The following is a 12006-nucleotide window of genomic DNA, read 5'->3' as shown; positions in this document are numbered from 1 at the left end:
CTTGTCAAAAGAAGGAATAGCAGAAAAAAAGCAAATGGTGCCTACACCTAAAGTGCGGATTCAACACCAGGAAAAATATGAAAGCAGTCTCATTTTCCAAAGAAACAGAATGGCCGCTGACACCAATTGCACGTAAGCCTGCTTGGTGCTCAGTAACTTCGAAAAGGTAGGTTGTTTAAATATAAATATGAGTATAGAAGCCTAATTTTAGGCACTTTTAAAATATCCTGACCAAGGATAAAAAGGAGAACTGTTTAAAAATGTTTTGCTTTGATAGCCCTCAAAAAAGGTAGGAGGTCTGTCTAGGTAAGATGCGTGAAGCTTTCATTATGTTTAATCTTTTTGCCTTCATAACATAATGAAGAACTACTAGGTATTATATTGAAAGTGCTTTTTTTCTCCAGAATACTTGATTTTCTATTGTTCTGTTATGGTATTGAAAAAGTGAATGAAGTATCTATTTATTCTGTGCTTTCACAATAATTTAAAAGAGAATGCAGAGACAGCAGTTAAGTTTTTATTTTATGTGAGAATCTAGAAGTCAAAGATGTTTTACAAGGCCTCTTGCTTCTGAAAAGAAAGAGGTGGTATAGAGGACACTCAGTATCTTTCAGGTCAATGTCCTGCTGGTCAGCAGGTCACAGAACAGCAATTAAGTTGCCTTCAATTCCATTTTTATGAAAAGTCCTAGGGAAGATACAAAATGAAACTAAAAGACTTGGGAAGAAAAAAAAATGGGAAGAAAAAGGGCATTTATTAGAGTAAAATAATGTATGTCTGTAGAAAATAGCAAAAAGGTATTAGTTTTGTTAGGTTTCTCTTTCAAACATTTCCTGAATCCTACCACTGTAAAATAAGATAATCACCTCTTTCGTTACACCATATTGTTTGACAGGATGTGTTAAGCTGGTGTCCGTAATAACTACAGTAATACCTGCTGGTAAGGGCATGTGAACATCTGAATGTAGCCAACAAACTACTCATGACTCGTTTCTTCTCTACACATCTATATGAGAATCTTACGGATCAATTCATTTCCTTTAGTGGAGCAAAAACCAGCATGCTTCACAACAAAAGGCAGCTATAACAAGCAGCTGTGATACTTACATATAATTCCTCACAAAAGAATGAACAAAGAATGTCTTTAAAAAAAAATGTCAGTCTTCATTATTTTAAAGTATAAAATTCATACTCACATCATTTTTTCTGTTCAATTCTCTGTGGGAAAGTATGACCCAATCTGCTAGAATATTTATGTGTTTGGTAAAAAGCACTGAGGCTTCGCTTCCCAGCCAAAATGTCTTCAAAAGAACTGTCTGTGGCATGACTTGCTGATGCTGTGAATTGATCCCTTCAACCAAACTGTAAAAAAAAAAAAAGGGAAAAAAACTGAAGCTTTATGCTGCTTTTTTACTACAGTTACCAGACAGAAACCTTGTCTTCTGTCAAAACACACACAGGTTTGGCAATTTTTAAATATGGAAAGATCAGACACAGTTTCTGAATAATAAGTACCATAATGACGACTATTACTGTTAGATTGGGGGAATATTGTGCCAATATTTACATAAAGTAAAGGGCACCTTTACTATATAAAGGCAGAGAAAAACCAAGACTTCTTTTATACTTCATAAACCAAGGAAAGACAATTGTCTCCCTAAGATAATAGGAAGATAAGTTAATTGAATGTAAAAAAAAAAACCCAACATAAAAATCAGTATGTTCAAAATGCTGCTTGTCTACCTTAAAGGATGAATACTGAAGCACTGCAAAGCTAAAAATACAACATGAGCAAAATTAAGTGCTTACGGAAACTTGTAATATAGTGAAATAACAGGCTTGGAAAAGTAAGAGGCCTTAAAATACGATTAGAAAATGTCTATACACATTACAATAAACAAACTAAGAACTGAGAAATATAAAAGGAAATGCTAACCTGCCATCTCTGTAGAACAGTATCTTATTAAGGATATTTAAAAATCAGGATATAAGCTGCTGTAGGTAAGGAAATGCATGTGAAATTGTGAAAAATAAGAAAGTATTATCCTACAAACCTCACCTTTTTTTCAGAAACTCTACTTCAGCTTTTATTAAATCAAAGAAAAACTTCAATAATGTTTTGTGAACTATCTTCTGTTCATCTTCTCTCCCTGAAACTGGTTCAACATGACAAATGGTTTTGCAGTAAAGGCAAGACCTGAAAAATAAAACCCGAAAAATCCATTTGTATGACAGCAATCAAAGTCTGATCTAGTGGCAAAAAAGTCAGCTTTGAATTTTGACTGTTTTGACAAGGAAATAGCTTGCTCCCCACCAACATTCAACATTTTAAAGCCTAATTTTTTGGTTTAAAAGCTCTTTTCAGAAAAACAAAACAAAACAAAAAACATCTTTGTGACTGAGTTTCTGTGTTCCAGATTAAGATTTTGTATTATAGTGTAAACTAAATAATTTCCACTGTATTTCATTTTTCTGTCTCTACTCGAGTTATTGTACAATCACTATGTTTAACAGAACATCTTTAAAATCCTTTAAATACAAGATAATCTTGTAATATTCTATAGCCATTGTAACATTTGCAACATCCTACAAACAGTTCACACATACCATTTGACAGGACTACAGACTGTCAAGTATGATGGAGATAATTCTTCAGTAACATGCAAACACATTTTTTAGCTAGAATTTTGAGTACTAGCACCACCAGGTATACAACTGCTGGGTCTTGGCATTCAGCAGTAAGTACTAAAAGACAAAATACTTCATCTAAAAGACATATTCTCTTCCATTACATGTGACGTGTTCCTAATAAAAACTATTAAATGTCCAATTATAGTGATTCAATGCCCTTCAAGACATGCTTACAATCATATACGTTCATATATGTGTAATCACGGTTAGATCAATGTATTTAAATGTTAGTTAAGATTTTATGACAGCAATAAAAAGAGGTATAGTTTCTCTTCCAAATGAACAGAATAATTAAATTCTATTGGTCCAAATTTCAAAAAATGAGTTCTTAAGATAAAGCAGATACTAACTACCCAAACAACTCCTATGTACTGTCTTGCATTTGTAGAAGTATAAGATATAATCAGACTTCTCAATAAGATGGTGGAGGTTATAATTAAAATCAAAATCAAAATACAACATGAAACTTCATGTTTGGTAAGATAAAGCTTGAATTTTCTTTGTAACTGCAGATATGTGTGTGTATCTATACACATACATTCCACATTAGCAACAATACATAGATTATTATAACCTGTGGAGAGCATAAAAAATAAAATATTTTTTAAAAAGGAAGAAGGTTAAGAAAATGTACATCTTTCTCTTTCAAAAAAAAAAATCTATCTGACTGTGAGCTAACACTTTGTGAAATATTAAGTGAAATGTCCAAATCTGTTACAATTCTAGACTTTCACATGCAGTTAACTTGTTCTGTTGAAAACGTGACTTTGATGCAACAGAACACCAATTCTCCTCCACCGTCCCCGAGTTTGGAGTAACATAACAACTATTGCATCCAGCATCTCATTAAACTTTCTTACCTTACAAGCATTTCTATGAAAGACCATGTACCTTTCTTACAGATAGGACACTGAAGAAGATCCAGATAATACTTTAACATAGACAGGGACTTCCAGGGAGGATCATGTTGGAGAATAAGGTACAAAATGTGACAAAGTTTGGCAAAAAATATTGCATCGGTGTTTCCCTGTAATAAAATGAGAAAATAATAATGGCTCCATACCAGCCAAAGATCCATATTCACTACGAGTTTATTCATTTTCTTTATTCTTTACAATACCAAAAGACTGTATTTAATCACTGAAGTAACATGTAATTTAATGCATAACTATAAGCAGAAAAACTCATAGTTTAAAAAAAAAAAAGAAGGAAAAAGAACTTGCTTTAGAGTGATATTCCAGTTGAATGCACTGTTAGAACAAACCTTCTCAAATGATGTCTCTACCTGTGGCCTACTAGCATAGTGCTGTTTCTAAATGTAACAAAAAATATTTGTGGCCAAGCCTTACACAATCCTTAGAGCACTACATTCATATGGCTTGCAAATAAATACTAATAAAAAAAAAAATCTTTAAGTATTAAATTCTTTTTTTTTTTTGGTAACACAAGCACATTGATGAACACAAAGAGAAGACAGAACACATCGCTAAAAACTACTAAACACAATGTCAGGAGCAAAGATCATAATACTTCCATTTATTGCTTTAATTTTGAAAATACTTTAGTTTTCAGCTCTCACCAATAGGAAATATTCTAGAAGAGAATGAAGAAGTTGCACAGGAGGTATACGGTACTTCTGACCAGCAGCAAGTTCTGTGATTACATCAGCAAATAAATGCTCTTCCGCTAATCCTTGAAGTATATACCAACCGTGTCTGGACAAATCAGTACTTTTAACCTAGAAATGAGACATCTTTGTAAATAAAATAACAGCTTAAATAAAAAACACCCCTTAACTAACTAACAGGAAATGCATCAATGCATCAACCAACAGGAAATTTCTAAGTAAAATGTTGGTAATATATGTCCTGGTTCTGGTCAGGATAAGGGCAATTTTTTCATTTTTGCAGTAGCCAGGAGCAGGCATGGCTAAGACACAGAGGTTATTCTGGAAGTCATTCTCATGTTACTGCCAGGGGCAGGGGAAAGGGACTTTTGCTTCTGAGAAGAAGGTTGTTCAGAGAAAATGCAGCAGGGGGAGCTGTCCAGTAGTTTATTGTTGCGGGCTTTCCATATGAATCCTTTTTTCTTATACCTTTTGTTATTAATATTGTTGCTCTTACTGTTCATTTTCTTACATCATTGCTGTTTCCAGTAAATTGTTCTTATCTCAACCCATGATCTTTGCCTTTTGTGTCTCCAGCTGGTGAGGAGGGAGAGGAAGTGGCACATGATTTTAGTGGGTGTACTAAATTGGAGATTATAATTCCTAAACCACAAAAACGAAACAGGAATGATTACAAATTAAACTAGAAAAATTACTTATTGTCTGGTCCAATCTAGATCATTTTGTTCTAGAAAGGCCTTCCCTCTTCCCGAACTAGGCTTTCATTGAAAATACAGTAGGTTTCAGAATGTGCTTCTCTTCTTAGATCAGATTGCATCTATGCTTTTAAAAAACAAATTACAGTCCACACATTCGATAAATTGTGTATAATTTATTCTGGAAAGGTATGAAAAGGAGTTTTAGTATTTCCAAAAGTGCACAGTACATCCCACATATGGCTGAAGCAGTAAGATAGTGAGTACCATGGAACAGCTAAGAAAGTCAGAGAAAAGTGTAAAACCATGAGATACATAATTTAAGTGTACACATTATAAAACCATAAACAGTATAACTGTTTTATCTCCCTAGTTCTTCTATTCCCATATAGAACGTCAGAGAAGTATCTAACACTACAGATTGCACAGGTAGTAACCCCAGTGGATTTCAAAACTCTGAAGATCTTAATGGCACAGGGTTTCCTGCTTGTTCTCTGCCACTCACGACAGCAAAGCACTTAACTTTGCAGGCTTTCAAAGAACCCACACAGATATAATGGCTTTCATGAGATGCTGTATCTGCTCTGCAATTTCCCTGTTACCGTCTGTACTTTCAGCTTTCCAAAACCCACAAATAATGCTACTGAAGACCTCAGCTACATTGCTATTTATACCTTTCCTCTAGTCCAAGTTCAAGCCAAAGCTGACACACAAATTAGTTGCAGAGATATTACCAATCAAAGCACAGCTTCCCTATACCAAATAACTTCTCTTTTGAAATCCTGCTTTTTCATTTGACCACACAGCCTGAGGCTCTGGTAAATTCAAAGGAACTTGGATAAGGAGTGAAAACTGAAGAATCTGACTAAGATGACTGATTGGACTGCTGGGAATTAAATAGTTACATAAATGTATTGTTGCTTTAGTCCCTGACAACTTGTAGACTTTAGGATCTCTGCCAAAAACCCTGTCTTTTAATGTACATTAGATAAAGTTACTCAAGACATAAAATCACAGAATCATAGTTTAGGCTGGGAAAGAACTCTAACACATTGAGTCCAATCATTAATGCAGCACCACCAATTCCACCAGCAAACCATGTTCCTAAGTGCCACATCTACACATTTCCTAAATCCCTCCAGGGATGATTACTCCATTACTGCCCTGGACATCCTGTTCCAGTGCTTGACAACGCTTTTGGGGGAAAAATTTTCCAATTATCCAATCTAAACATCCTGCCAATTGTTTTAAAACTGGTTAAAATTTTAAATTAACATGGACTTTGAGTCCAGTTGTGGATTTGAAGTCTACTATACTGCTATTAGATACCTTCCAAAAATGTTCCAGTAATAAGCTAAAAACATTTGGGGCTCTGGTCAAACATGAAAAAGATTCAGAATGAAATTATAACCATGGTTATATCACAACTAAAGTCTCAGTGAATGAACTCCACCTTAGCATTAGATATTTAGTTTCTCTGTAAATGCTTCATTTCTAATTCCTAATGCACGCATTATTATATGAACAATAAATAAAGATGCTTATCTATACAATTTTCTTTTAATCAAGGTTTTGTGCATCTGGTGTTTGCAACTCACATTTACTTCAATGTTTTCATTCATATATGCACCATTAAAACCTGCACTAAAATTTCCTTTGGAAATAATGGTTGCATTGATACTTTTGTAATGTTAGTTAACCATAAACTGTTTAATGACAATCAAAGAACAACTTCTTTGACGCCCGGATGTGAAAGATGACTCCATATATTGTGCAAGTACAAGCACATTGCTACCGGCCTGCATCTGGTTGATTGCACCAGCATGCAGCTTTTTATATTGTGACTGAAACCTTTATCTCTTGAAAATTCTGGTACTAGAAGAAACAACAACATTGATGCATTATTTTGAAAGTACACTAAAACAAAGATGTTTTGGAAACAGTGTGAGGCCTTTAGCATTGCTTTCAAGACAATGACGAACTGGAGAACTGGCTTTTGGCATATTTCTAAGAGGTAAAGAAGGATGGTACACAACTGAGGCAACAATGTTTTTCAGTTTCAGGAGACAGCTGCTATCAAAGAGACTGAATAGTCAATAAGCTGTACAAAGTTCTACTGGCTTGCGTTCTGACTAATGAGGAATCAGCAGTATCTTGTGAAGCACTGCTGGTACAATCATTAACACTTTGAGCAGAAACAAATGAAAAATTAAGGTCCACACACAATAAGTTTTGTTTTACTTTGCATAACATGGAAGAAAAGCTGACAAAAGAGATATAAATATTTTTGGGATGATGATAGATAACAGAACACTTAGCTGAGTTAAGCCTTCCTAGCAGTTGTGAACTGAGATGATGGAATATAGTAGGTAGTTCTAACATGTGAATTTAGTCTGTAGGTTTGATTTTACTTCATTAGTATTATTGGAAATGTTTATTGGAGCTGTTTATACTGCCTATAAAAGTCCAATATCAGATGCAAAATCTACCAGTGAATATTCCACAAAGCAGTAAAAGACAGCGATAGGTCATGCATAAGAAAAGTACTACAATTAGTCTTAAAATTTCCAAACAAAAAAATGTATTATTCTAAAGAATACAGAAAACCAATTCTGGTGTACAAGAAAGATAAATTTTTTATCCCATTCTTCAACAAACTAAACACTAAGGTTAAATTTCAATGCAAATCTGTTCAGGAGCAGAAATGCACACAGCATTTTGCTGTTCAGTGGTGGTGTTGGACCATGACAAAGCATTGTAGTGCTCATGTTTTAAAAGTATTTTTCTCCTCCTTTCCTTATTGTGTCAATAAAAAGAAATCAGAAAAAAAAAGAGATTTGCAGTAACTATTTATGTAGAAACGCTCATAAAGATATCGAATTTTCAGCTACCAAGAAATATAGGAAGCTAATAGATGCTTCAAGTATTTCCATTTTTAACTAATAGAAGTTACCATAAAAAGTACACTACTACTAGCTCATGGTTACTATGTAAAATGCTTTTTGAGTACTAAGAATCAATGTTTCAACATGTTTAAAGATTTATTCTTAGTATTAGAGATAGAAAAGGCAAAATTTATTTTCTTCAAATCTATACAACAAAGACTTAACAAAACCTATTGCTGATTTGTACCTGATTTATGGCATATATTTGGCTTACTGGAAATAGAAATTAATAGTACAAAACCAGAAATTAAGTCAAAGTAATTATGAAGCAAGATTGAAAAACAAAGTATTCTACTTGCAATCTGTGCTTCAGTTAACCCTGAAACCCACATGACGGTGCTTCAGGCATGTGCTGAAAGAACAACTACTGCTTCTTTCTACAGTGAAACAACCTTTGGCTAAAATCTGTCCCTACTAGCAAAAACTGTGGTGAGCACTGCTAAAAGTTGTGTACACTTTCACTTTATTGCCACTGCATAAATACCATGCTTGGATAATTTAAGATGCTCTAAATCACAGTAGGGCATCTTTGCTTCTTTTTTTTCTACATTAATAGGTAAAGTTCTCTTAACTAGCAGAATTAAAGGGCTAAATTAACATGGACAGTACTGAAAGTATTGCAAGAACAAACAACATTCAACATCCAATGATGCTCTTTAATGCTTCAATACTTTTATTAGAGTTTTGGATAACAAAAAAAATTTTAAAATGTTTCTTTAATAGCTAATTTTACAATGAAAGTATGTTTGCCTAACTTCATAACAAAACTCCATATATGCAACGTGCCCTCCTTATCAGAATTCTTACCTGTGGATTGCATTTGTTCAGCTGGTCTGTTTGAGCAAACCTGTGGATAACAGTCTGTAAAACAGGATAAAGTCAATCTACACACTGGATATCAGTCAAGATATTCAATAAATACTACATAAAACTCCCTAAACAACAACTTTTATTAAGCATCATTCAAGCACAACATTTAACATAGCAATCTATTTATATTTGTCTTTTTAATATTTGGATGGTAAAATTACAAAATAGAGGATTAGTGACCCAAAAGGAATAAAATATGGCAATGTTTTCTTCCATTTTTTCCCTGTTATTGCCTATTTGTTGTTACGTGGTTGCTATGAAATGACATTGTTCCTAGATTAGACCTTAAACACTGAGTGTTTGGATTCCTCTTGCAGGTAACCTATAATGTAAAGATATGGCAGTAGATGCAAGAGTATGTTACTATTATTGCTGTATTTAGTTATCATCTAGTGTTACAACCTTACCAAAAAATGTTACAAAACAGTCTTTAGGAGAGACCATCTTTGGGATTACCATTACTCCATCTGCACGTTGCTACCAAATGTGTAGTACAGATGTAGTAATGGTAAGAATTTGAACAAGTGCAGTTGCTATGTGTAATATACATGAAAAGTCAACAATAAATCTATTTTTTAAATGTCTGGGAGGGTATAGCCTTGATAAAACGTCACCTATAGAAGATGCAGCATTTGAAGCTGCACAGATTTAAGCAGCATGAGTGTTCTATTAGCTGATTTTCTGTTTAAAAACTGCATACCTTGAGGACTTAAAAATTCTAATTCTTTTGCTACTAAGAATGTACAGTACTTCATGTAAACAAGCTCCTACAAAAGTACTTACACACCACCATCTGCATCACTGTCACTTACCAAGATATTACATCCTAACTCAGAGTAATTAGTTGGTTTTTTCTAGATATGAAATAGTGGTTTTAATTACTAATGTAGCACTCTTATCAGGATTAGATATGTGACAATATAGAACCAAAGCAGTGCATTAGCTCTATTTTTGACTTATGATAAAAAACATTCATATAAATCAACAAAATACCAGCTCTACGATATGACTGGTTTGAAAAAATAACAGGAAAGTCACAGAAACACTTTAACTCAATTTTGTTGAACATTTGCTACTATTTATCTCATATATTACACCAAGATTTCAAGTAGTTCACCTTGTCTTCTACACAGCCATGTCAACCAATTACCATTACTAAATTATAATTTAACTAATGGTAGATATAGTAAATATAGCATTATTAAACATTGCAGGTTGAAAGGCAGTATTACTATTTCAAAAGGTTTTAAACTACCTGCTTTATTAGCTCAGTACTATAATGAAAGATATAGTCAGTAATATCCATTTCATGCTAAGAAAGCATTAACTGTTACTTACCACTGCAAAATACATATGTTTTATAATGGCGTTTTTCATTTTAGTAAGTTGCATTTTAGACGTGACTTGGTCTGTTTCTTGTGCAGACAGCAAATAGTTCATTTGGATATCTTCAGTACTTTGTATTTCATTCTGTGCAGAGCAAAAAAAAATACTTTCTTTGTTTCAAAGCTAATCGTCTAACCGACTTTTATGTGCTAAATCTATCTATATGTTGAATTGTAAACCCTTCTGTGCCTATGTATGTTTATACAATTGTTTAAGGGTCTACATCATGTGCCAGATAAACAGCGGGGGGTTTGGAAACCAACCACTGATGCTGTAGGAAGCTGTAGATAAGAACTATCATCGTAACCTTCCCCATATTTATTTTTCCTAACTGACTTTTAACTCAGTCACAATCCCTGTGGCTGAAGCGAGAGCTGTGTTTCCATAACGGATTCTCTCTCAGGACTTTTCAAAAACTAAAGTCCATTTTCAGCTAGTCAAAAATGTAGTAAGGATTTTTAAAGACATTTTTTCTGCAAATAGTCTATTTATTTTATATAGACCACTATAATGAAATCTTTTCAGTTCTTGCCTATAAACCTGAAATAAAATAGTAATTTAAAATTTAAAAGGGTTTTTTTTTCTTTTTTTTTGGGTGGCTGTTGTTTGATTGAGGTTTTTTTGTAATTTTGTTTGTTTAAATAATTTACTCTCTGAGTCCAGCTATCATTTCCACGTTTTTCTTCAGTACAGAAAATGAGAAAATATTTCTCAAATTGGTTTCCAACTCATTCTGAAAAGACTCCGAGTGACACCACAAGATAATTTTTGTTAGTAAAAAATAGCTACAAAAATATTTAATATTTACTTCACAGATTAAGAACAATACATTTCAGTAAGAGTGTCAATGTATGCTTTCCTTCAAAGATATAGAGATTAGGATTACAACACCATTTTTATTTTAAATTAATACACATGCAACTACAAAACCAGACACCTCTTGCAGCGTGATGAGTTAAGATATAGATGAAGTGTTCCTTTGGTCATACAATGATGGCCATATTTTACTGTGAGCAGGTGTGGAAGGCTTGGTGTAGCTTGCCCACTGATCCAAATACCTAAATCCAATGGACAAATCAAGTATGGGAAACATGGGAAATAACAGTATGCAAAAACCCACAGAAGTGTATGCAATGACAAGATCCAAGCAGTTTATACTTCCAAGTTTTAAAACTAAAGTTTCAAAAGTTACATATATCATCCTATTTTCAGATTTTCCCTTAAATGTATAGTTCAAAACAAACGTATTTGGCATGTGCATAACTGTATTTCTAAACAAACACTGAGTTAGTTGCACATTTAGAAGATGAAGTATTTTTGGTAAAGAGTATAAACAGCTTTCGACGAGCCTGGGACAACTGAACTCTGATGCATTAACTAGTCTTTACTTCTTATGGCACTTCAAGCACATTATTTTCAATGTGCTCATAAAAATACTTACATTCAAACAATTTATGTACAATCATGGCAAAAATTTATGAACTCCAGCATGCATCCAACAAAGCAATTAAAGTCACTGTTTGAGACTAGCTCCCTAAAATCATGCATGTGTTCTAATATCCTAAACCAATAAATATGACACCTTGCAGAATCAAATCATCAATGACAATCCCACAGAGTATTTTAACAGTAGTTACTAGGCTGAGATAATAAGAATAGATACTGAAATATAAACATGAAGCAAAGACTTGGATAAAAAAAATTCACACTGAGAATATCTGAACAACAGTGCAGTTCCCCTGAAAAGAAGAAAATAATAATGCTATTTTGCTGAATTCATCATCTGGACACA

General features: G+C 33.5%; 1 protein-coding gene across 3 annotated transcripts in view; it reads right to left on the bottom strand.

Moving 5' to 3' along the window:
• SLF1 (SMC5-SMC6 complex localization factor 1) overlaps nt 1-12006 on the bottom strand; it is a 34916-nt gene that overhangs the window by 15860 nt on the left and 7050 nt on the right. For all 3 annotated transcript variants that reach the window (XM_017807309.1, XM_017807310.1, XM_017807311.1), the window contains 6 exons: nt 10167-10298; nt 8766-8819; nt 4271-4429; nt 3552-3718; nt 2060-2197; nt 1197-1362 (listed from right to left, as the gene is read on the bottom strand). In XM_017807309.1, the coding sequence (XP_017662798.1) occupies nt 1197-1362; nt 2060-2197; nt 3552-3718; nt 4271-4429; nt 8766-8819; nt 10167-10298 (816 nt within the window). The remainder of the gene's footprint in view (nt 1-1196; nt 1363-2059; nt 2198-3551; nt 3719-4270; nt 4430-8765; nt 8820-10166; nt 10299-12006) is intronic.

This window comes from Lepidothrix coronata, unplaced genomic scaffold, assembly GCF_001604755.1.
Source record: "Lepidothrix coronata isolate B3197 unplaced genomic scaffold, Lepidothrix_coronata-1.0 Scaffold18, whole genome shotgun sequence".
Classification (NCBI taxonomy): domain Eukaryota; kingdom Metazoa; phylum Chordata; class Aves; order Passeriformes; family Pipridae; genus Lepidothrix; species Lepidothrix coronata.
The sequence above is the reverse complement of the archived record's forward strand: the minus strand, read 5'-3'. Positions and strand labels throughout refer to the sequence as shown.